This window comes from Corythoichthys intestinalis, chromosome 13, assembly GCF_030265065.1.
Source record: "Corythoichthys intestinalis isolate RoL2023-P3 chromosome 13, ASM3026506v1, whole genome shotgun sequence".
NCBI classification, from domain to species: Eukaryota; Metazoa; Chordata; class Actinopteri; order Syngnathiformes; family Syngnathidae; genus Corythoichthys; species Corythoichthys intestinalis.
The window spans coordinates 4,140,700-4,166,351 of NC_080407.1; the positions used below are offsets into that span (position 1 = coordinate 4,140,700).

Here is a 25,652-nt window from a genome sequence, read left to right on the forward strand (position 1 = left end):
AAAATGCAAAATATAAATGTGTCAGTTGTTTATTACACACCTTTGTGCTTTCAACAATAGGAACATTAGCCTGTACAAAGCTAGAATTCTGCTCAAAAAGTAGCGGGTATTTAAAGATAATCCAACTGCAATTTGCCTTTCAGACCCCGCGTATTGGTCAGCTTTCTTTCTGAAAGAAAGAAGAAAAAAGAAGTCCTGTGCTAAAGAGAAAAGCATTCCCAATGACAAAGATTTTAACATGTATTTTTTAAATGAAAGCCTCAATGAATCTTATTTTTCTTCTTATGAACGGTTTTCAAAAGCTTTATTGGAGAATTTCCTCAAGTTAAAGCGCCACACAGAAATTAATCAATTTAATTGTGTAAGCAGGATCTGTGTATTATTCTTATTATTTAATTACAGGTGTTTTAGCCCATTTCAATTTATTTTATTTAAATGGGCTATTATTTATTTTATTATGTGATTATATTTTACAAATGTGATGTAGTATTCATTTATATTGTATATTTTATGTTGTATAACTTTAGTTCCTATGTGAATATTAGTTCCTACTTATTTTGTTGTGGTAGGAGGGTTTTGTATTGAACATGGGGCGTGTTGGTTATTATTATAGCAGAGAAGACAGCAGTAAATCAACAAAGACAAGTCAACTGTGCCCCGATCTACCACTCAAGAGATCTGATGGACTCAAAAAGTGGGTTACGATTGCATATTAGTTTGAAAATCGACCGGATCCACCGTATTTTTACACGAGTGACTTCCGGTCTGCCCGATCCTAGCTACCGGTAGTAGTATTGACGCGGGAGGGTCGTGTCTCGTGTCAAATAATAAACTCTGCCGTTCTTTTCGCGTGCGTCGCGTTGAGCCGCTTCTGGGACGCGTCTAACACGCGGCCGCACTCCGACTGGATTGTGCATTGGCTGATTGACTTTAACGCCTGCGTTTCACTGCGTTCTCGCGCTGTTGACGTTTCTGGGTTATACTGTCCTACCGTGTTGGTCCTCATTATAGTAGAGAAGACGGAGTAAATATAATCTACACAAAGAAACTGTAACCCGATCGACTTAAAGGCTCGAAAAGTAAGGGTTACATTACGTCAGATACTCGTTTGGTACGCCACCGTTCCGAACCGAGCACCACGTACAGAAAAGGTTCAATACAAATACATGTACCGTTCCACCTCTAATATTTATAATTGCTCTTTACCTAAAAAAAATGTTTTTTCCGATTAATCGATTGAATTTTCAGTCGAATACTCGATTACTAAAATATTCGATAGCTGCTGCTCTGGTACCTAATGAGTTTCAAGTAAAGGCCTTGCGTTAAAAGTACTGTTTTGTGTGGTCAAAAGAGACACACACTTCGATGTGCACTCCTGATTTTGCCCTCCCCCATCTGTCGGCGAACGGGGCGCCACGCAGGACGCCCCCTACACGGAAATGTCAGCACAGCGGGGCGCTTGGGGAAAAAAAGAGCGAGGTTTGATCAATGGAGCACACCCTCGCCACAGCTATGCGCTCACTGCGAAGCTCTTTGATTACATATCTCGCTACCTAATGATGCACCGATGCTGGCAAATATTCCTCTTTTTATACTTTTCTTTGGCTCCTGCAAATCAAGTCTCTTTCCTGTGCTTTGGTCTGCTCAGTCTGGTGCTCTTGAAGTTGTTAGATGGGTCTAAATTAGTTCTTGGGGATAGGAAAGACTAGGGTATGATGGGGCGGGTTAACCGGCCGTGATACAAATGTTGCATTCAGAGAGCTCTTTAGGAGTTTTGAGGGCAAATTCATCAACAAATGATTGTCTAGAAAACTGGAAATAAGAAAAGACTTTTTGTTTTTCAGTTCCTCTATTTCTCCTCACATATGTGAATAGTGAGTCAGTCTTTTATAACTCTTGGGCACTTGCTATTCAGATGCTCGGCGTGAAGTCGCGATTCGTAACCTACCTTTAATTTCGCCAATGTGCCCTGAGCCCATGGCCAAAAGTTTGTCCTTCCAGTCCTTTGACAACAGCCTCTCAATGCTGGGAGCTTCTGTTCAGTGAAGGACGCACAGGAAAGAGAGAGAGAGAGAGGGAGAGAGAGAGAGATTTAGTCGGCTGGCCAATATGACAATAAAGCACCTTTAAAGTCCATTTGCTGTAATAAAGGCAGCAGCGGCTCAGCCTAATGGCCGCATCAGCAGGAGCAGAGTGAGGGAGAGACAGAAAGGTAGAGAGGGACGCTGATAATCGAGCGAGAGGAAATCAGAGGAACAAAAACAAAGGCGCGAAATGGGGGGGAAAAAAGGAAAAGCGCGAAGCGAGCGGCGGCAAGACAAAGCGAGAGACAAGTGGAGAGCGGAGGGAGAGGAAGTGCGAGAGGCTTTTTGCCTCTCACCTGCTGCTAGAGAATCATTAGCCCTGTGGGCCCTGAGACAAAGAGGGCCTTAATGCACCCGGCACAATGGACACATTATCAGCCGGCGCTTTGTTTCCCCACACTCACTCGCTTACGTGAGCGCCTCGACGCACGCACAAAAAAACGCCGGTGTTGTGATGTTCAATGAGTAAGATATCACACGAGAACACGCTTGTAATACACGTGAGCGACCGCAGTTCTCGAACTTTGAGATGCAAGTCTCTGAGCGGTGTTGTCACAGATTACTTGAAAAAGTAATTTAATTACTGATTACGCCTCAAAAAAGTAATCTAGTTACTGATTACTTCATTATCAAAGTAACCAAGTTACTTTAAAAGTAATCTATCGTTACTTTTTACCCATTTTTCTCCCTTTGCCGCCTCAACATAAGAATGACAACCAAGGCCGGACCAGCCTATACGCAGACTATGCAGCTGCTTAGGGCCCCTGACCACTCGGGGGCCCCAATCTGGCAACCTCCTTTTATACATTGTTAATAGAGCATTGTGAATAATGTGGCGCACATGACCGTTTATCTATGCGAACATCCATTTTCTTGTCATTACAATCTGGCATCCTGGGGAGTGACGTTGAACCTGGTTTGCGATGATTGGTGCTCAAACTTGCTTGGAAAATAGATGCACGAATACGTCGAAGAGAATTTATCTTTCTGGTGCAGAGAAACGAAAGAAGTACAAAATCGGAGAAGAAAAGAAACAACAGTATCAAGGCAATATGGGATGTTGTTGATGTTGTTGTTGTTGTTGTTGTGCAAGACACTCCGACTTGAATGTTGTTGTCAGCTGAGCTTGTCAATATGTTGTACTGGTAATTGCCATTGGCCGCAGGGCCAATGCCCGGAGCGAATCAAGTAAAGCCGAGCAAGTTGTCACCTGTCGGCAACGGCAAATGTACGGCTTCCGCTGATTGTGGTAAAACGAAATATTGGCATAATATGCATTTGAAATGGTGGGCCAAAAATATAGGCCCCTTGGCATTATTTTGCCTAGTGCCCCCAAATGCCCTGGGCCGGCCCTGACGACAACAGAAAAATGTCATCACATGTAATTGACTTTCCGATGATTGAATTTAAAGGGGAATATCAGAATTTCGCGCTAGCTTAGCCACTCCGGAGCCCTGAAACTAACAAATATCTGACAAACTGCTTGGAATTTGTTGAAATCAACTCCACCGACCAATTAAACCCCGCTAACTCTAAGATTAAGCCTAATGTCAAATCTTCTGAATTTTGGGTTATGGTTAACAGCATATCAGTGCCAATGTAAAACAATGCAAACTGACTGCACAAAATTGCAAAGGTGGTGGCGGGCGCAGATGCGCGTGTACAACCCGGAAGTACTCCTTTCAACGCACACGCGGTCAATTTGGCCACAAAACGTGGCGGCAACTAAGCACTTTACACTCAATCGGACTTACAACACATCCCACAGATGCTAAACAAACACATCACCTCACGGCATAAATGTGCAACACGCATATCATGTAAACAAAGCTTGCCAACTTGGAGCGATGACTGCCCGTTGTTGCTACGGCAAAGCTACGAAACGGCCGAGCATGTAGGGGGTCTAACCTTTTGCTGATACCCTCCAGAATGAAGGAAAATTACTCACCTTCATTCATGGATATCCACAGATCAACATTCCCTCGCAACGTCTCAACACTCGACGCGAATGTCCACCCGCCTCAGTCCCACAACACGTAACGCGAGACCAAAACAGGAAATAGCTAAGAGGTTGTCATGGAAACACGTACCGTGAACCTTTTATTTTAGCATTTTCTATTCAAAATGCTCTTTGTACATGACTACAATATTCGTCCAGTCCGTTTTGACTAGGATGGCTGAGGGTGATTGCGTTTCAGATTGTGTACCTAATAGAGCTGAAACGAATACCCGAGCAATTCGAGTAACTTGAGTTTAAAAACTGATCCGAGTGATTTTGTGCGCCTCGAGGAATCGTTTTAATTTTGCCAGCTCTAAGCATCACGTTTTGCCTGATCTACTTTAAATGCGGGACAACGCGCTGACGCAACGTGCGGAGAGGAAAAAGCAGCAGCCGACAGTCGCTACAAACTAGGGTTGTTCCAATCATGTTTTTTTGCTCCCGATCCCGATCGTTTTAGTTTGAGTATCTGCCGATCCCGATATTTCCCAATCCGATTGCTTTTTTTTTTTTTTTTTTTTTTGCTCCTGATTCAATTCCAATCATTCCCGATCATTTTTCCCGATCATATACATTTTGGCAATGCATTAAGAAAAAAATGAATAAAACTCAGACGAATATATATATTCAACATACAGTACATAAGTACTTTATTTGTTTATTATGACAATAAATCCTCAATATGGCATTTACATTATTAACATTCTTTCTGTGAGAGGGATCCACGGATAGAAAGACTTGTAATTCTTAAAGGATAAATCCGACTTTGTATATTGTGACTAAATATTGCCATCTAGTGTATTTGTTGAGCTTTCAATAAATTATACTGTAGCCATTTAACCTCTGCTCAAATGCATGATGGGAAGTGCAACCATGACTGTGCGTAGTGGCACCAATTGATATATCTTCTCTGCGTTGGGAAATAACATAGGGTGTAAAGGAAAAGATCAACTATTACCTATCTTCCCCACATTACTTTCCCACGATATTTGTAATTGTTGAGAGAGGGATTTTAAGGCTTTAGCCAATTAAAAAAAGGCTCCAAAGACTGCCAAAATTCACTCTACTCATTTTACGCTGCCTTTTAGCTCTATATATAGGTAGATTGGCGTCATTATGGATTGAACGCGACAATGCGTGAGTGGGTCGTGCAGCGCATGCGTTAATTGCGTTAAATATTTTAACGTGAGTAATTAAAAAAAAAAAAAATTACCGCTGTTAACGCGATAAATTTGATAGCCCTACTTTAAGCCAAAACTAAAGACTCTGGATGAGTGTAAGACATTTTGTTTGTAACGTTAAATACAATTAGAAAACGATTTAATTAAAAATATAAATATAAATTAAAAAAAGGCATGTGCGATATTTTTTTTTGCCGATTCAGATACTTTGAAAATGATGCCGATCGATCGGGACATCTTTAGTTATGAAGCAATGAAAAAAATAGTAACGCAGAGACACTAAGGACACTAACTTTAACCAGGTTACTGGTGTAGAAAAATGAACGCGTTAGATTACTCGTTACTGAAAAAAGTAATCAGATTACAGTAACGCGTTACTAACTAATTTACTGACAACACTGTCTCTGAGGTAAGAGTGTATTGGTAAAATAATTTCGAAAGCATCAATTAAAACCGGCGGGTTTTCTCTCACAACACAAAGCAAAAAAAAAAAAAAAAATCTCTGTTGTAAGTCAAGGTTGCTCTCTAAGTGAAGTTGTAGTGAGGGATGAGACAAAAGAGAAGCACCGCAAATGTAATTTACCGGGAGCCATCTGCACTTGGGATGGAAGGTCTTAGCACTGAGGGAGCTTTTTAACACTGTGGGGTGCAGAGAGGGAGCTTAACCCTGTCAGCCAACACAAACACACGCACACACTCGAATGCACAAACAGCCACAAAACAAACACAACCTCACTTTTTCGTTATACACTACAGCACCAAGCTCACGGATGAGGCATAGATTTGTTTGTTCTCAGATTATTCCCGCTCCATCACTTCATGAACTGAAATGACAAGACAGATGTTGAAGAGGAAAACATCTTCATTTCACTTGTGGGGAGACAGCCTGCCCGCGTCTTTATAACCGGGAAGGCTTTGACTAAAATCGACCCATTTTTTCGGCACGTCACACAAAATTTTTGAGAATTAAGGGACAAATGCCAAAAAAGTCCTAGTCCTGCATAGGGGTGTGACAAAATATCGAAATGGTGATATATCGTGATACTTTGTATCCCAAAAGGTTATCGATATGCTCCTGCCTGATCTTGTGGACAGGTGTCTTTTATACCGATAATGAGTTTAAACAGGTGCCATTAATACAAGTAACGAGTGGAGCCTCGTTAGACCTCGTTAGAAGAAGTTAGACCTCTTTGACAGCCCGAAATCTTGCTTGTTTGTTGGTGACCAAATACTTATTTTCCACTCTAATTTGGAAATAAATTCGTTAAAAATCAAACAATGTGATTTTGGTTTTTTTCCCCACATTCTGTCTCTCATGGTTGAGGTTTACCCATGTTGACAGTTACAGGCCTCTCTAATCTTTTCAAGTAGAAGAATTTGCCCAATTGGTTGTTGACTAAATACTTATTTGCCCCACTGTAAATGACCTTAAATGGCCCAAAATTACCTCATTGCCCGGCAATGGCTGCCAATGACGGCCATAGACGTTCAATCCGTTTGAAGTGGGAGGGATGGCAGTGAATGAACGAATGTTCATTCGCTGCCATCCCTCCCACTTCAAACGGATTGGACGTCTTCTAGTGATAAACTCATTCCAATTCGCAGCTTGTTTTTCTGTTTATTAGTTGTTTGTAGATTATCCTAGTATGATTTCCTGACCAATGTATTGTTGTATCGCCGTATCGTTAGATTGTTATCGTGAGCTTTGTATCGCAAATCGTACCGTATCGTGAGGTAACAATTAGTTCCCGCTTCTAGTCCTGCATTTTATCTGATTCACAAAATCAAGGTGAACACAGATTGTATTTTGTTGCTAAAAATATGGTTCCAATCAAATTGGACCAAAATATTCCCATGCTTTTCCAATGGCACACTTAAGGACCCAAAACTGCCCTAAAAATTCACAGTACAAAGGATTTAAAATAAAACACGGCTCAGGATTGCAGTCATCCCTATTGCTGATATTTTTTAAAGATATTACTCGCATCCCTCTCGAATGTCGGAAAACTTCTGTCCAGGAGCTTTCTGGAGAAATTCAGCCAACCTGCACGCGTCTTCCGCCAACATATGACAATACGAGCTCTGCTCGCACACACATACGCACTAGAGCGTGTCCTACATACTGGAGCGACGTCTCCAGAGGCCCGAATCAGCTCCTGATCTCAACAGAGCTGCTTTTTCACCAATCAATTGAGAACTTCCTCATCCCCGGCTCTCATCGGGTAGAAAGAGTGTTCCCGTGTTTCCCTCCCTCTTTGACAGCTGTCTTACCATCACCCCAACAGGTGCTATTAGCCCCTGGTGCTCCCTCTTCGTCCCTCCCGCCCTCCCTCCTCTTCCTCAACAATGACAGAGGCTTTTAAGCCAAAGAGCTTTGACAAGTGAGAGGGAACAACAAATGGCAGCCTCTTTCTCTCTCTCTTGGCCTCTCTTGTCTCTATCTCTAGTTAGTATTTTTATTTATTAACAGGGCTGCAGCCATTGTCCCAAGTGACAGGCCGGGGACCACTTTAACTATTAATAAAAAGCCAAGAGGCTCTTTCATTGTGCAGAGGATGGCAAAAAAATGGAAAGAAGACGGGAGAAGAGCCACGCTGTAGTCTTCTGAGATGTTGATTGATGGTGTGGACTTGGCACGGAATGAACGCACACTGACCCTCTTGATAAACACAATCCAGAAATGGACACATGTACTGTAAGTGTGTGTGTGCGTAGCGGTTGAGGGTGTGCGTGCATACAACTTAAACTGTGACCTCCTAGTCCCATCAGCATGCTTCTTTATACAGTGGGGCAAATAAGTATTTAGTCAACCACTAATTGTGTAAGTTCTCCCTCTTGAAAATATTAGAGAAGCCTGTAATTGTCAACATGGGTAAACCTCAACCATGAGAGACAGAATGTGGAAGAAAAACCCAGAAAATCACATTGTTTGTTTTTTAAGAATTTATTTGCAAATCATGGTGGATAATAAGTATTTGGTCAATACCAAAAGTTCATCTCAATACTTTGCTATGTACCCTTTGTTGGCAATAACGGAGGCCAAACGTTTTCTGTAACTCTTGACAAGCTTTTCACACACTGCTGAGGGTATTTTGGCCAATTCCTCCTCGCAGATCTCCTCTAGAGCAGTGATGGTTTGGTTGCCTGGCACGGCCAGACTGTTCTCCCTGTGTTTATCAAACACTGAGAGAATAGTCTGGGACCCAGCCCGTTAACGGCCTCTCGAGCAAGTACAAAATCAATCGATAAATCCGATTCGTTTATTCGCCTGACGTGTTCTTAACGAGCAACGTCACTCTTCCGCGTCGGAAGTCGTCTCCACAACAACACAGATGGCGAACAGGAGAGCCGAGAATATGTTCCAATCCACGGTAAAATCAGTTTTAAATGACCAAAAACACATCAACACAAGTCATTGACAACAGTCTGTCTCGCACTAGCCATGTTGAACAAACTCCGCTCTCTTCGTATGTTGACTTCCGCGCGCAAGTCCCTCGTCCCGCCCGTCGCTAATAGGTCCACTTCGTCTGTTTGCTGCCGCTTAATGGTGGCCGGACTCAATAGCTGGAACAGCGGTGAGTCTGGAGTACCAGGCTAATGTTTTGGGGCTGTTGTTGGGCAACACGGACTTTCAACTCCCTCCACAGATTTTCTATGGGGTTGAGATCTGGAGACTGGCTAGGCCACTCCAGGACCTTGAAATGCTTCTTACAAAGCCACTCGTTTGTTGCCCTGGCTGTGTGTTTGGGAACATTGTCATGCTGAAAGACCCAGCCACGTCTCATCTTCAATGCCCATGCTGATGGAAGGAGATTTTCACTCAAAATCTCTCGATACATGGCCCCATTCATTCTTTCCTTTACACGGATCAGTCGTCCTGGTCTCTTTGCAGAAAAACAGCCCCAAAGCATGATGTTTCCACAGTAGGTATGGTGTTCTTCGGATGCAATTCAGTATTCTTTCTCCTCCAAACACGAGAACCTGTGTTTCTACCAAAAAGTTCTATTCTGGTTTCATCTGACCATAACACATTCTCCCAGTCCTCTTCTGGATCATCCAAATGCTCGCCAGCGAACCGCAGACGTGCCTGGACATGTACTTTCTTCAGCAGGGGGACACGTCTGGCAGTGCAGGATTTGAGTCCCTGCATGGGGCGCATTGTGTTACTGATAGTAGCTTTTGTTACTGTGGTCCCAGCTCTCTGAAGGTCATTCACTAGGTCCTCCCGTGTGGTTCTGGGATTTTTGCTGACCGTTCTTGTTATCATTTTGATGCCACGGGGTGAGATCTTGCATGGAGCCCCAGATCGATTATCAGTGGTCTTGTATGTCTTCCATTTTGTAATAATTGCTCCCACAGTTGATTTCTTTACACCAAGCCTTTTACCTATTGCAGATTCAGTCTTCCCAGCCTGGTGCAGGTCTACAATTTTGTCTCTGGTGTCCTTCGACATCTCTTTGGTCTTGGCCGCAGTGGAGTTTGGAGTGTGACTGACTGATGTTGTGGACAGGTGTCTTTTATACCGATAATGAGTTAAAACAGGTGCCATTAATACAGGTAACGAGTGGAGACTCGTTAGACCTCGTTAGAAGAAGTTAGACCTCTTTGACAGCCAGAAAGAAATCTTGCTTGTTTGTAGGTGACCAAATACTTATTTTCCACTCTAATTTGGAAATATATTCTTTAAAAATCAAACAATCTGATTTTCTTTTTTTTCCCCCTCATTTTGTCTCTCATGGTTGAGGTTTACCCATGTTGACAATTACAATGACAATGAGTTAAAAACAAAAACTCGCATATTTAAAACTTTTAAACAAATTACGTCACAATAAAAAAAAATAGTGTCTGTAAATAGGTCACGGATATCTACCTCGTAACCATCGCTTAATTGTTTTTTTGTTTTTTTGTTTGTTACTGTCACATTCTCCGCGATATTTTAGATGATAAATAATCGATCCAGACAAAGAAAATTTGGGGGAAAAAATGTTGAAAAGGGTAAATATTTGAAAAAGAAAATCTCGACCACTCCTTAATGTCTGCGATTTCTGCATCGCGACCCTTGTTGTATCGCCGTGTTTCACCCATAAAATCCCCAAAAAGTCCTGCTGTGGCTATTCAGAGCTGAGTCTTGACGCTGGGTGATACATGCTCCATGGAGTTTTTGGATTGAAATAAGGTAAGCACGCGATAAAATCTCGTTAAAATCATAGTGTGTTTAATTATGCTCTCACCTTGAGTTAGGGTTTAGGGGTTTAATTTTTTTTTCCTTTTTATTTAAATGCCCTTCTGCTCAAAATTTTTCTTCCACAAGAAAATAAAGATTTTAAGCTCTCCAATGATGTATTACACATGCATACAGGACAATTTTGAAATTTGCCCAAATTGGGGGTCTCAGAGCGGAACTTAAAGTCACCTGAGTGTTTTCCGCCATATATATTATAGGGCTAAGTGACTTTTTTTGGTCAATTAAAAAAAAAAAATTCCAATCCAATTGGACGTCTAGTGCTGTCAATGCCAGCCGATGACTTTTAAAAAAGCCACATTTTGTCCTCTAATTTTATTAACGCATTTTCCACTTGAATTCAAGTTCAGTTTTATTTTTGTCTATAATTAAGCTCGACAGTTGTATGAAAAAATAGTTTTCAACTTCTCCCGCCTCCTGAGGGTTGACAGAAACCGCATGAAACTAAAAACTGTATTCTAAAAAGCTTTCCACCGAAAAAGCGTTTCTTCGTATGAGTGTGAGGGAAAAGGCGGTAAACATTTGTGCCCACGCTGGGTCGGGTTATATCTGCACACTAAGTCCATGAAGATTTAACTTATATATATGTATTTTGTATTTTTTGGCTCTTGCAGTAAGCGAGAAAGGCGGGTCGCGTTCCAGCTCGGGAACGGTGCCATCTCTCGTTTCGCTTTCACACTTTCTATTGTTCGCCCGCATGTTTTTTTTTTTTTTTTTTGCCCTGAGTCACCACAAGTGGCCAGCTCCGTTTTTCCTATTATCTCATATTTGTGAAAGGGAGGGAGGCAACGGCGAGGTGGAGGTGGAATGATGGAGGAGGGGATGTGGAAAGAGACCTTCGGGTGCACAACAAAGGGGCCTCTGTGCCAGCGCCAGGCCCAGCCGGGCTCTGAGGAAGACTGAGGATGAAGGAGGAGGGTCCACAGGAAAAAGACCCTGGCTTTGGACCCCCACCCCTCCGAAAAAAGGGTAAACAGGCTCCACATTGACTTGCTTTGGCAGCCAAGATGCGGCTTCGGCTAGCCCACCTCCTCCCGCCACTTCCTCCTTCATCCTCCCTCACCGCCTTCCCGAGCGGAGCAGGGGTCAGCGTTGAATAAGCAATTATACAAGCGATGGCGGCGTTTGTCTAGGACCCGGTCGCGCCCCCCCCCACCCCACTCTGAACACTGAAGTATTGAGACGGCGGCGAGAATGTGACAAGAGGCAGACGGAGTATGTTTACGTAGGATGGCGCGATGAGATTAAAACCCAGTTAGGGCGAGACCTAAATCTTTGCCACTGTCATGTTATTAACTTGTTAAGTGTGTTATCTTAACCGAGTTAGAGGCTAAATCAGAGCGAGCATAACTAGAACGGGATACTTATCATTCTTTGGACTCTTTAATGTAGCAGAGTGCAGTTTTCTGGTGAGACAAAATCTGAACAGATAATGGCATCACTAGTGTTTTTTCTCTTAAGAGTTGAGGATCTTTGTCTTTTCTCAGTCTCGACTCTGGAAAGTCTTGGAGAGAGAGTCAGACTCGGGATTTTCTATCAAGATTTTTACAGTCTTGGTCTTGTTCAGTCTCAACTTCCGAAAGTTTCGGTCCTGGTTTTTGTCTGTGGGTTCTTGTCTAGGACGCTTCTTGTTCTTGGGTCGTGTGATCTTAAGTACAACACCAGTGAAGAGAACACAATTAGTTGTTTTAACGGCATCATCCGAACTAATGCACATTCAGGGAATCGGAGTCCTACAGTGGTATGAAAAAGTATCTGAACCTTTAGGAATTTCTCACATTTCTGCATAAAATCGGCACCAAATGTGATCTGATCTTTGTCAAAATCACACTGATGAGAAAACAACAGCTTCGTCTCTTGTTTGTACATAATACATTATGGAACTGGAATAAGTTTATTTGCACTAGATTCATGTTTTTGCTGCACCTTTTATTAAATTTACCACCCAAAAAAAAAAATGTTATTCATGTCATTCAAGTAAATTGTTCTTTTTCGTAACAAAACATACTCTTTTAAATTCAGAGTTAGTTTAACTCAGTGGCACAATTTTTAAATATTGTAATGTTTACTGGATGCAAATTAGTCAGAATTCAAACAGCGCAACCCTGTCAACATGGTTTAGATTTTACCAACTACCACAGCACATACATATACAGTGGCATGAAAATGTATCTGAACCTTTTGGAATTTCTCCCATTTCTGCATAAAATTACCATCAAATATGATCTGATCTTTGTCAAAATCACACTGATGAGAAAACAACAGCTACGTCTCTTGTTTGTACATAATACATTATGGAACTAGAATAAGTTTATTTGCACTAGATTCATGTTTTTGCGGCACCTTTTATTAAATTTACTACACACAAAAAATAAATGTTATTCATGTCATTCAAGTAAATTGTTCTTTTTCGTAACAAAACATACTCTTTTAAATCCAGAGTTAGTTTAACTAAGTGGCACAATTTTTAAATATTGTAATGTTTACTGGGTGCAAATTAGTCAGAATTCAAACAGCGCGACCCTGTCAACATGGTTTAGATTTTACCAACTACCACAGCAGTACAGATATACAGTGGCATGAAAATGTATCTGAACCTTTTGGAATTTCTCACATTTCTGCATAAAATTACCATCAAATACAGTATGATCTGATCTTTGTCAAAGTCACACAGATGAAAAAACAATCTGCTTGAATTAAAACCACCCAAACATTTAGAGGTTTTCATATTTTAATGAGTATAGTATGCAAACGAGGACAGACGGGGCAAAAATAAGTCAGTGAACTATCACATTTCAAATTTTATGCCCCCCCCCCCCCCTTTGACATTAATAACTTCAACCAGGCGCTTCCTGTAGCTGCAAATCAGTCTGGCAAATCGATCAGGACTAATCTTTGCCCGTTCTTCTCAACAAAACTGCTGTCGTTCAGTCAGATTCCTGGGATGTCTGGCATGAATCACTGTCTTTAGGGCATGCCACACCATCTCAATGGGGTTTAAGTCTGGACTTTGACTTCGCCACTCCAGAACGTGTATTTTGTTCTTCTGAAACCATTCTGAAGTTAATTTACTTCTTTGTTTTGTATCATTGTCTTGTTGCGGCATCCATCCTCTTTTTAGCCTCAACTGTCTGACAGACGCCCTCAGGTTTTCTTGCAAAACATCCTGACAAACTTTTGAATTCAAGCTTCCATTAATGATTGCAAGGTGTCCAGGCCCCAAAGAAGCAAAACAGCCCTAAATCATGATGCTCCCTCCACCATGCTTCAGAGTGGGGATAAGGTGTTGATGTCGGGAGCTGTTCCATTTTTTTCTCCACACATAGCGTTGTGTGTTACCCCCCAAAAATTTAACTTTGGTTTTAGCAGTCCACAAAATATTTTCCAAAACTTGTGTGAAGTGTCCAAGTGCCTTTTTGCGAACATTGAACGAGCAGCAATGTTTTTTAGACAGCAGTGGCTTCCTCTGTGGAGTCCTCCCATGAAGACTATTCTTCTACATGTTAGTTATTGTGTGCACAGAGATATTGGACTGTGCCAGTGATTTCTGTCAGTCTTTAGCAGACACTCTTGGGTGCTTTTTTTTACCTCGAGTATTCTGCGCTGAACTCTTTGCATCATCTTTGGTGGACTGCCACTCCTTGGTAGAGAAGCAACAGTGCCAAACTCTCCATTTGTAGACAACTTCTCTGACTATTGATTGATGAACATCCAGACTTGTAGAGATGGTTTTGTATCCTTTCCCAAATTTGTACAAATCAACAATCCTTGATCGCAGGTCTTCAGACAGCTCTTTTGACCGAGCCATGATGCGCATCAGACGATGCTTCTCATCAAGACATTTCGTACCAGGTGTGTGTTTTATAGTGGGCAGGGCAGCTTTAATCCACTCATCAGTGATTGGGCACACAGCCGACTTAAATCGTTTGGTAAAAATTGGTTTCAAATGCTCTTTAAGTCTCCTTAGGCAGAGGGTGCACTTACTTATTTTTTCACCTTCTATCATCGTTTGCTGCTATCATCATTAAAATATGAAAACTTATAAATGTTTGGGTGGTTTTAGTTAAAGCAGACACTGTATTTTCATTTGTGTGATTTTGACAAAGATCAGATCGCATTTGATGGTGATTTTATGCAGATATGTGAGAAATTCCAAAAGGTTCAGATACTTTTTCATACCACTGTATATAGGAGTGTCTGTGAAAGTAGTTGGCAGAATAGGTTTGTGTATATCAGGGGTCCCCAAACTTTTTCCTGTGAGGGCCACATAACCCTTCCCTTCTCCGATGAGGGGCCGAGGTCAGTTTGTAACAGAAAAAGTGTGACGATTGCAGGAGTGCCTAAATGTAAAAAAATATTGTTTTACAGAAAGCCACAATCAAATAACCCTTTCTGGATTCTTCATGGAACAAAAGTAAATAAAATGAAAATAATATAGTATAAGACAATATATATAATATATAATATAATATATATAAAATTTTTAATCAAGTTAATTACAGCTAAAAAATTAATTGTAATTAATCGCAATTCAAATCATCTCTAAAATATGCCTTATTTTTCTGTAAATTATTGTTGGAATGGAATAAGACACAAGACGAATATATACATTACACATACTGTACATAAGTACTGTATTTGTTTATGATAACAATAAATCAACAAGATGGCATTAACATAAACATTCTGTTAAAGCGATCCATGGATAGAAAGACTTGTAGTTCTTAAAAGATAAATGTTAGTACAAGTTATAGAAATTTTATAATAAAACCCCTCTTAATGTTTTCGTTTTAATAAAATTTGTAAAATTTTCAATCAAAAAATAAACTAGTAGCTCGCCATTGTTGATGTCAATAATTACAAAATGCTCATGGTGCATAAAATCAGTCGCACACAAGCGCCAGCAGAGGGAGACAAAAAACACTTTTAATCTGTTTGAGCGGGGCATGTGCGTTAATTGCGTCAAATAGTTTACCGTGATTAATGAAAAAAATTGATTACCGCCCGTTAACGCGATAACTTTGACAGCCCTAAATATAACATAATATAATATAGAGCTGCAACGATTAATCGATTAACTCGAGTATTCGATTACAAAAAAAATATTCAAATTAAATTTTGCTGCTTCGAGTATTCGTTTCATTAAAGTGGCGTTGCAATGGTTTGTTTTGAAAGTGTTTGCATTTAATTTTATTAATTTGGGTGGTTATGCTGCCCTCTATTCCACCTAATTTCAAATGGCTGAATCCAGCTGCTCCCTGTTAAGATCAACATAAGCTAAGTTTTTGTTTGAGCTAACATTTTTTTTTTTGGTAATGCATTTGTAATTTAGATAAAGGTATATTTAGAATTTTTTTGTGGGAATATGTGTTTGAACTATTTGTTAAGAGTATTGTTTAAAAAAAAATTAAAAAATGTTGGCATTTTATAGGATTTAAGCTAGCGGAATTTTGTTATGTAGGTTAGCCATTTTTTTTTTTTTTTTTTTTTGGTTGTACATACAGTATATCCACATTTATTTATTTATTTAATACCGTTTGAGGCTCAGGTCAGGCATTTTAATTTTTTATGTTCCTTATCCGATTACGCGATCCTTCGAACTAACTAGTTCATCGATTAATCGACTACTAAAATAATCGAAAGCTGCAGCCCTAATATAATATATTAATAACACTATTAATTAAATAGGTAATAACCAAATAACGCTCTCTGGATTCTTCACAGAAAAATCCAGGAAATAAATAACACTATTGGAAAAAAACATTTTATTTTTTTTTACAATTAAAAAAATTGTTTTTGTTAAGGTGGCCGGACCAAACTGGACCCCAGGTGTATATTGTGGTACCTCTACTTACGACATATTGGTTCTGGAAGTAGTCTAGTAACCTTTTGTCAACCTGAAGTCAAGCAGTCTGGTTTGATTTTGCGGTGTTCCTAACATTGCTCCGGACAGGATCCTCTCTTCTACATTATGAATGCATAATTTGAAAAGATTCCTACTGAAGCATTTGCTTAGCAGTCTGGCTATCCCCCCCCTTCCAACATGCTCCCTTACCAAATGATGATGTTGTTATTTTGATGATCAATTCATGTTTGGTTGAGCCGGTCCATGTGTCTGGACACATTTTCATTGATTCCCTCTAATGTCGGTCCAAATGGCTTTGCCAAGACGAGTGGTAAGGAAGGAGGGGGTTCAAGAGAGAGAATATCGCAACAAGCTTCTGTCCACCTTTTGCGAGGTGAGTGACTCGCAGCACCAATTACTTGCTTGATTTCGTGAGAGGGTGGCACTTGCCAACCGTCAATAATCTTACTTTGCGACTCCCACTGAAGCTGACACGAGAGAAACTGAATGTTGATGCGCAAGCGCGCTCCAAGTTTAGTTAGTATTAATAAAACACTTGGCAGCCACGACGCGCGACCGCAGGAAGTCCGCACGCACCAAAACAAAATGTTTACTCGATAATGATCCCCTTCAGAGTTATTACAAGTTATTTCTCCTGAATCCAAACAGCAGGTCTCTTTCCTCACGCTATTATTAGCAGCTCAAGCGAGATGTCCGTATCGCTTTAAACGAGGCGTTCTAAGAATAGTTGGCGGCGACGCGGAAAGTGAAAATTTCAGAGGGTGTCAGTCAACAATTTAATAAATTGAAAATCCATTTATCCGCACATAGAGTTCTGCCCTTCACTCCGCTTGCCTTTGCCTAACAGATGGTGTTGTGGGTGCTTATGTCCAATTTGATTTGAACCAAACCCGCAGCCAATTCTGATACTGGCATGAAATCTCGGAGAGCCCGATCGGCACGCACACACGCGCGACACACACACACACTGGCAGTCGGAAATAGCGGCGAGGGCGCGACTTTGCGAAAGAATGATGAAGGGCAAAAAATGGGGGAAAAAAACAACAAATCTGGAGCGACATTCGAGAAAGTCGTCGACAAACATTTTCCCTTCCTCTTGCATTTAGTGTTTACTTTGTTTTTGTTCTTTTTCTCCAGCCAAGCTTGGGGAAATTAGCGACGGTATCTCCAACAAGGGAGAATGCTCCTTTTGCACAGTCTCGGGCACGTATACCGTTCTCTTAATTACCTAGGCGACCTCGATCCTCACGAAAACGCTTGACAAAAGCGTCGAGACGTTTGTATCGGTGCTCGACTGGTTCGCCTTAAAGTGATCTTCTACCTTAAATACATGCAGTGTTGTCACGGATTACTTAAAAAAGTAATTTAATTACTGATTACACCTCCAAAAAGTAATCTAGTTACTGATTACTTTATTATCAAAGTAACGAAGTTACTTTAAAAGTAAAAGTCAGTTACTTTTTACCAATTTTTCTCCTTTTGCTGTCTAAACGCAATATGCTTACCTTGAATATCTGCTAATAAAACCGGAGTTCCCAACAGCATACACTCTCGCTCCTAACCGGAGTTCCCAACAACAGCACTCTCTCGCATCACCAGTTTTGCCCAACTTTTGTCTTATCAGGTATTTGCTGCACGCATTTTCCCCTGAAGCTCGTCTTGTGAACGACCGACAATGCTGTCCTTCTCTTCACTTTTCAGATCTGGTTCAAATTGGAAGGGCAGAACCGATGACATGTTGGGGTAGCTAAGAGTGACACGCTGAAAGTTCGGCAACGGGCCAAGTGACGTCACGCACTGCGACGTAACAAAAATGGCGACCTATCACTTAAAATAATTTTACAAACTTTAACTTAATATCAAATTATTATAACTCATACTAAAATTTATCTTATAAGAATTACTTGTCTTAAAGATCGAGGATCACTTTAAGTTTTTCGTGGCTGGAGCCGTTCCACTTACTGCCTGCTAATTGCCTGGTTAACAAATACCCTCATTAGTGCATTGTGTTGTGTAATTACTGAAGTTTGAAACACTTTGGAGACACAGAGAAACAATCGATGAGGTCAATGTGGACAAATATGTTGGGTTCCACCCAGGGGTGAAAGTGGGCCAGAACGGTCAGGAACGCAGTTCCGGTATAAAGATTCAGGGCAGGAATGCTGTTCCGGTAAACGGTGCTTTGATTCCGAAAATATGACAGCAACTGTCAAAACGCTATGTAAAAAAAAAAAAAAAATCTCAGCTGCCACACACGCATTTCAGCTCCAAGAAGAAAATAATCTACCAACATCAGATTTACATACACAACTGTTAATAAAAAGTATAATAAAGTGCATGTGTAGCGTATTTCGTTTCCACCAATATTTATTATTGCTTTTATTCCACGGACTGCATGGAGGTTTCCCCAGCTGCTGCAGTTATCTGAGTCTGACGATCAGTGGCGGACTTGGCAATTTTGGGGCCTAAGGCGAACATATCCAGGGGCCCTCTTCATGGGTCAGGGCAAGGCCGGCCCAGCCTATACACAGACGATGCAGCTGCTTAGGGCCCCTGACCACTAGGGGGCCCCCAATCTGGTAACCTCATTTTATACGTTGTTAATAGAGAATCGTGAATAATGTGGCACGCATTGCCGTTTATCCATGCAAACGTCCATTTTCTTGTCATTACATGTCATTTGGGGTGAGAAGTTTGAAGTATGCAGTGCAACAAAATCTGATTAATATACAAAATTTGGACATATGGAATGGATTGCATGTATGGGTTTCACAGTACACTGTGACAAAATGGTTGGCCAAAAATATGGGCCCCTTGGCATTATTTTGCTTAGGGCCCCCAAATGGCCTGGGCCGGCCCTGGGTCAGGGGTTAAAAAGGTGAGAAAAGAGTGGAGGAAATATGTTCTGGTACACTAGGGCTGTCCTAAACGGCAAATTTTCTCCTGATTAGTCAGCCGACTAGTTTTACGATTAATCGACGAATCTAATAATTTTCTTTATTTATTTTTTTTTTACTAATTTAGCAATGAAATTTTTGTTGACGCTTATTAATTCACAAAACTATTTTGGAACACTTCAATTCTTTATTAAAGTGCAAATAATCATGTAAATAACAATAATTAATCACAAATAAACAATGAGGTTAAAGGCTGATAGCATTTACTAGTGCAAAAGAATGGAAGGTAAACAGATTCAGAACACTGACATTATTCAGAACAATTCTTAAAAAAAAAATCTAGCAATATTATCATAGTATACTACTATATATACTAATAGTATAATAATTATAATAATTATTCATTGCCAATCAGATTTGTCATGAAGTGTCATTTGAAAGCTATTCTTATTCTGCATTATGTAGTATTTACTCAACACATTATTAATTCTGAAGTATGTGGGATTAACTCCAGAAATCATTATTTACATGACGAACATGACGTGCTTTTGCTGTTAACCAGCTGTTGAGTGTTATTGTATGACTGATTGGAAATGTACTACATTGTTTCGCCACAGGGTGTGCTGTTGTGTATTTTATGTTCGGTGTGAAGAAGAAGAAAGTTAAAAGAGGCATTACAGGCCTGTTCTCAACTTTTCCCTCACTGCACTTTGGCTCTCATGGAGAGCACGTTCGCTCATGTGTTCGAAATAAACGAAGATAATATAAATGCAGAATTCAAATGGCTTTCTTTTTTGTTTTGTTATTTGTTTGTTTGGTATGCTGACATAATTATGCATGACTAATAGTTGGAGGTGCTGCTGGCTCCGGTGGCCTAAGCCGTTGCTCATTGGGGCAAGGGCAGCTGGTTGGGGGCCCCCTACTGGTTGGGGGCCTAAGATCGTCTACTTCGCCTGAATAGTAGATCCGCCTATGCTTACGATGATGAGTCACGTCAATGTGCGAATGCACGCAGCAAAGCAAAATGTCTGGATTAATTTATCCATTCAATTGACTAACATACTGACATGTGAACAGCAGAGATGGTTAGCTCTGATTGGTTCAAATGTGTATGTTATCTGGATCAGCAAGAAGAAAAAAAAAAATCTTTTTGAATTGATACGACAAAAAAGGGCAATGCAACATAAAATGGATCAAATTTTTATGAGCAACGTAAGAGTTGAGGCTTATTTATCATAGGTAGTTTTAATCCCAAAATTTGAGAAATAAGGTCCTAATGAAACCTTTTTTTCAAATTTCTAAAAAGAAAAGTCAAAATGAATATGTGTAATAAGCGCTCTAATATTTATAACTCTTGCTTAATCCTGTTTTTTTTTTTCATGGAACCTACAGGTGCATGTCTTGACTTTTTTCCAAAAGAAATGTCAAAATTCTGAATTAGTCTAGGTATATCAAATGTGTTACATTCAGCAATAAAGGGTTAAAAAAGTAAATGTTTACATTAAATTTTAATATATATCCTATTTTCTGAAGTAGTTAAAATTGAGATTTGGCATTTAGTATGTGAGGAAATGAGGGAAAATAAAAATTAGGAGATGGAGGTTGGGGTTATTGCTGTTTTGTTAACTTTTATTTTGCAAATCATTGAAAAAAATACAATTTTGAATGAAAATCAGTTTTTGTACAGTGGGGCAAATAAGTATTCAGTCAACCACTAATTGTGCACGTTCTCCCACTAGAAAATATTAGAGATGCCTGTAATTGTCAACATGGGTAAACCTCAACCATGAGAGACAGAACGTGGAAAAAAAAAACCAGAAAATCACATTGTTTGATTTTTAAAGAATCTATTTGCAAATCATGGTGGAAAATAAGTCCGTACCAAAAGTTCATCTCAATACTTTGTTATGTACCCTTTGTTGGCAATATCGGAGGCCGGACGTTTTCTGTAACTCTTCACAAGCTTTTCACACACTGTTGCTGGTATTTTGGCCCATTCCTCCATGCAGATCACCTCTAGAGCATTGATGTTTTGGGGCTGTCGTTGGGCAACACAGACTTTCAACTCCCTCCACAGATTTTCTATGGAGTTGAGATCTGGAGACTGGCTAGGCCACTCCAGGACCTTGAAATTCTTCTTACGAAGCCACTCCTTTGTTGCCACGTCACATCTTCAATGCCCTTGCTGAAGGAAGGAGATTTTCACTCTAAATCTCGCTATACACGGCCCCATTCATTCTTTCCTTTACACAGATCAGTCGTCCTGGTCCCTTTGCAGAAAAACAGCCCCAAAGTATAATGTTTCCACCGCCATGCTTCAGAGTGGGTATGGTGTTCTTCAGATGCAATTCAGTATTCTTTTTCCTCCAAACACGAGAACCTGTGTTTATACCAAAAAGTTCTATTTTGGTTTCATCTGACCATAACACATTCTCCCAGTCGTCTTTTGGATCATTCAAATGCTCTCTAGCGAACCGCAGACGGGCCTGGACGTGTACTTTCTTCAGCATTGGGACACATGTGGCAGTGCAGGATTTGAGTCCCTGGCGGCATATTGTGTTACTGATAGTAGCCTTTGTCACTGTGGTCCCAGCTCTCTGTAGGTCATTCACTTGGTCCCCCCGTGTGGTTCTGGGATTTTTGTTCACCGTTCTTGTTATCATTTTGACGCCAGGAGGTGTGGAGGGAGTTGAAAGTCCGTGTTGCCCAACGACAGCCCTAAAACATCACTGCTCTAGAGGAGATCTGCATGGAGGAATGGGCCAAAATACCAACAACAGTGTGTGAAAATTTTGCGAAGAGTTACAGAAAACATTTGGCCTCTGTTATTGCCAACAAAGGGTACATAACAAAGTATTGAGATGAACTGTTGGTATTGACCAAATACTTATTTTCCACCATGATTTGCAAATAAATTCTTTAAAAATCAAACCATGTGATTTTCTGTTTTTTTCCACATTCTGTCTCTCATGGTTGAGGTTTACCTATGTTGACAATTACAGGCATCTCCAATATTTTCAAGTGGGAGAACTATTAGTGCACAATTAGTGGTTTACTAAATACTTATTTGCCCCACTGTATGTGTTATAGAAATAACTGCTAAAACAGTTTTCTTTGCATTTCAGTAGTTTGAGAGGTTTTGCCCCCCCCCCAAAAAAAATAAATAAATAAATAAATAAATAAAATTTGTGGCTCCGTGGCGACCTTCACATTGCGTAGTTCCGGCAAAATTCTAGCCACTTTCACCCCTGGTTCCACCTACAGCGGTAATTATGAATAAATCTTGAGAAGTGAATAAAATGAATATGCATGATCAGGGCCGGCCCAGGCCATTTGGGGGCCCTAAGCAAAATAATGCAAAGGGGCCCATATTTTTGGCCCACCATTTCGTCACAGTGTACTGTGAAACGCATACATGCAATCCAACCCATACGTCCATATTTTGTATAATAATCAGATTTTGTTTTACTGCATACTTCAAACTTCTCACCCCAAATGATTGTCAGTACTTACAGTATAGCGCCAAAACTTTTTCTAAAAGAGGAAAGAAAGAAGTTAAGGAAGAACTTTTATTTTTTTAGGCTTGTAATCAAGTATCAAAACTCACAAAAATCAAATCAAGCAAACTGTAGTAAACAAAATAGAATATAAATTAAACAATTACCAGATTGGGGGCCCCCTAGTTGTCAGGGGCCCTAAGCAGCTGCATAGTCTGCGTATAGGCTGGGCCGGCCCTGTGCATGATTTTTTATTTTACCTCCTGAAAATATATATGAATTTCTATTAGTGTACTATGTGTCAACCGGAAATGACAGCAGTGCATCAACATCTCCCACCGTTGCTGTGGCGACCACTGCCTATTTCCAGTTAAACCTTTCCCCACTGATGCTTCGTAATCCACATTTCCTCCCTTTTTTTTTTACGTTTCAAATCGAATCCTTGTCAAAACCCGCTCCGAAAATTCCGATTTCCGCACCTGAGGTGACAATGTAATAGTTTTGCCATTCTATTAAGGCACGCACATCTCTTCCTGTCAAAAACATCTCGTTAAAGTAGGCCGAGGCCGTGCGCTGTGGCTCAGGCTGCCGTAATGGAAAATGACACTTGCAATCTGTCTTGTGGCAATAACCCCTCTTCAGTGCTCTTGTCTCCGCTCCGCACGCGCAGGCACGCACGCACACACACATACATGAGCTCGCTCCACATCCCTGTCACACTGCAGTGGCCCGCGGGCCGTCCTTGTCACTGCGCGGCTTTATTGCATCACTTTAACGTGACAACAAAAGAAGACATTGTGTGTTGGGCCCTGCCGTGTACGGGGGCCACCGACGGACCCGCGCATTAGCAATACAACAGACCGACGGCGCTTACGCACACACGTGCGTTTTCTCTAGTGAGTCGTGACATTTTTCGTCTGCCTGTCAACGCGATGGCAGGGCGACAGACAGCGCAGCGAGAAGCTCTTGACACAAGCATGCTGCTTTGCATGTTGGGCGAACAATCAAATCTAGCGGACTTAAAGGCGTTTTTCAGGTGAAAGCGAAGGTGGAAAATTGATGATTTTTGCCTTGATTTGAGATATTTCACTCATTCTCTGCTAAGCCTTATCCAGTGGTATGAAAAAGTATCTGAACCTTTTGGAATTTCTCACATTTCTGCATAAAATCCCCATCAAATATGATCTGATCTTTGTCAATGTAAGATAAGCTTGTTTTTATATGCCAAATATATTATGCCAGTTTGCTCTCCCACAGCTCCCAAGCTATTATGAAGAATACAGTTATAGCCCATAATCATGTGCTTACCGGCGATTGCTCACATTCTGCTGATAGATACACACACATATGTTGATTCATCACACAACGTCTCAGTACTTTTCCACCAAGCTACAGTACCTTGAGTGCAAATGTGTGTTCAAAACAAAGATATCTTGCCCGCTCAAGAGTGTGGCTGTTAATTCAACCAAGAGTGTGATTGCTCAATCAATGACTAGAATACTGCCACGCTGGACAACAGTGTTGTAACTGTATTCTGCCCAGCAACAAGCCCTCAAAAAAAGTTAGCAGCGTGGGGGAGTTCGGAGAGAGACTTCGATGAGACATTGGTCGCGGAACATGTCTCCTGGCTCTCCCAACCTGCAGGTTGAAAAACCTCAACTCTCTGACTCCGTCTCACTTTATGCCCTGCCTTTCGTCAGCTTGCCTTGGGTAAATAACTAAGTTAAAGAACGAGTTTTAGACCCAACAGTCAAAATCACACAGATGAAAATACAGTGTCTGCTTTAACTAAAACCACCCAGACATTTATAGGTTTACATATTTTAATGATGATTGCATGCAAAAAAAATGACAGAAGGAGAGAGAAATAAGTAAGTGAACCTTCTGCCTAAGGAGAATGAAAGAGCAATTGAAACCAATATTTACCAAACATTTTAAGTCAGCTGTGTGCCCAATCACTGATGAGTGCTTTAAAGCTGCCCTGCCCGCTAAGGGTGTAACGGTACATGTATTTGCATTAAACCGTTTCGGCACGTGGGGCTCGGTTCGGAACGGAGGCGTACTGAACGAGTTTCTGACGTAATGTGATCGCTACACAAAAATAACAATGTAAATTGCCCCCAAGAATGGTCAAAGACGTAAGACAACCAGAGGATATAATATATAAGAAAGACAGGGCATATGGTGGTAAAGGATGGATTGTTTGAACAGGAAAATGTCATTGTCAGTGGCGTAAGGCAATGCACACAAGAAAAAGGTGTCGATAAAAAAGCTAATTCTGGATCAGGTCGGCTCGTCTTTTTCAGCCCTCGACACTCAAGCCATCTCTTTAACTGAACAATTGTATGTTCTTCCACATCTTTACCAGTGAATTTGGCACCAGGGACATCATTTACGGACAGAATTGGTAGGTTTGGCTCAGTAAACATCTCGTTTGTCCACTATTTCCATGCATTTACGATTAGGCACAAACAGGAGGTTGACCCGCTTAGTGACAATTGCTAACATAGTGAATATTAATGAGCAAAATTGATGTGTTGCTTGCGTTACGCCATTCCAGTGGTCTTGCCACTAGAACTGAAACTTTCTCCCCCTTTGTTTTTCATATTGGATTTCGCTTTCCCTCAACTTCTCCGGTGACTCTCTTTCTCGAGTGGTCTTTTTTTACCTGGTGCTTGGCCAGGTGCTGGGGGTTTCAGAAACATGTCGTGTTGTTGTATAGTGTTACTTGGGTACTGAAATACTGACAATCAGCACGTTAGTAGCTACCGGGCCATTTACTTGTCCTTCTAAAAAAAATAGCATATTGTGATAAAGTTCATTATTTTCTGTAAAGTACTGATGAACATTACTTTCATATATTTTAGATTCATTGCACACAACTGA

The 25,652-nt window shown here is 40.8% G+C and overlaps 2 protein-coding genes across 6 annotated transcripts in view; one reads left to right on the forward strand and one right to left on the reverse strand.

Annotated features, from left to right (window-relative positions):
* The window catches only part of sox5 (SRY-box transcription factor 5), a 158,328-nt gene that overhangs the window by 81,039 nt on the left and 51,637 nt on the right, over positions 1–25,652 (reverse strand). For all 5 annotated transcript variants that reach the window (XM_057855942.1, XM_057855944.1, XM_057855943.1 and 2 more), the window contains exon 4: positions 1,949–2,035. In XM_057855942.1, coding sequence (XP_057711925.1) covers positions 1,949–2,035 — 87 coding nt within the window. The remainder of the gene's footprint in view (positions 1–1,948; positions 2,036–25,652) is intronic.
* The window catches only part of lrmp (lymphoid-restricted membrane protein), a 322,294-nt gene that overhangs the window by 5,282 nt on the left and 291,360 nt on the right, over positions 1–25,652 (forward strand). The window lies entirely within an intron of this gene.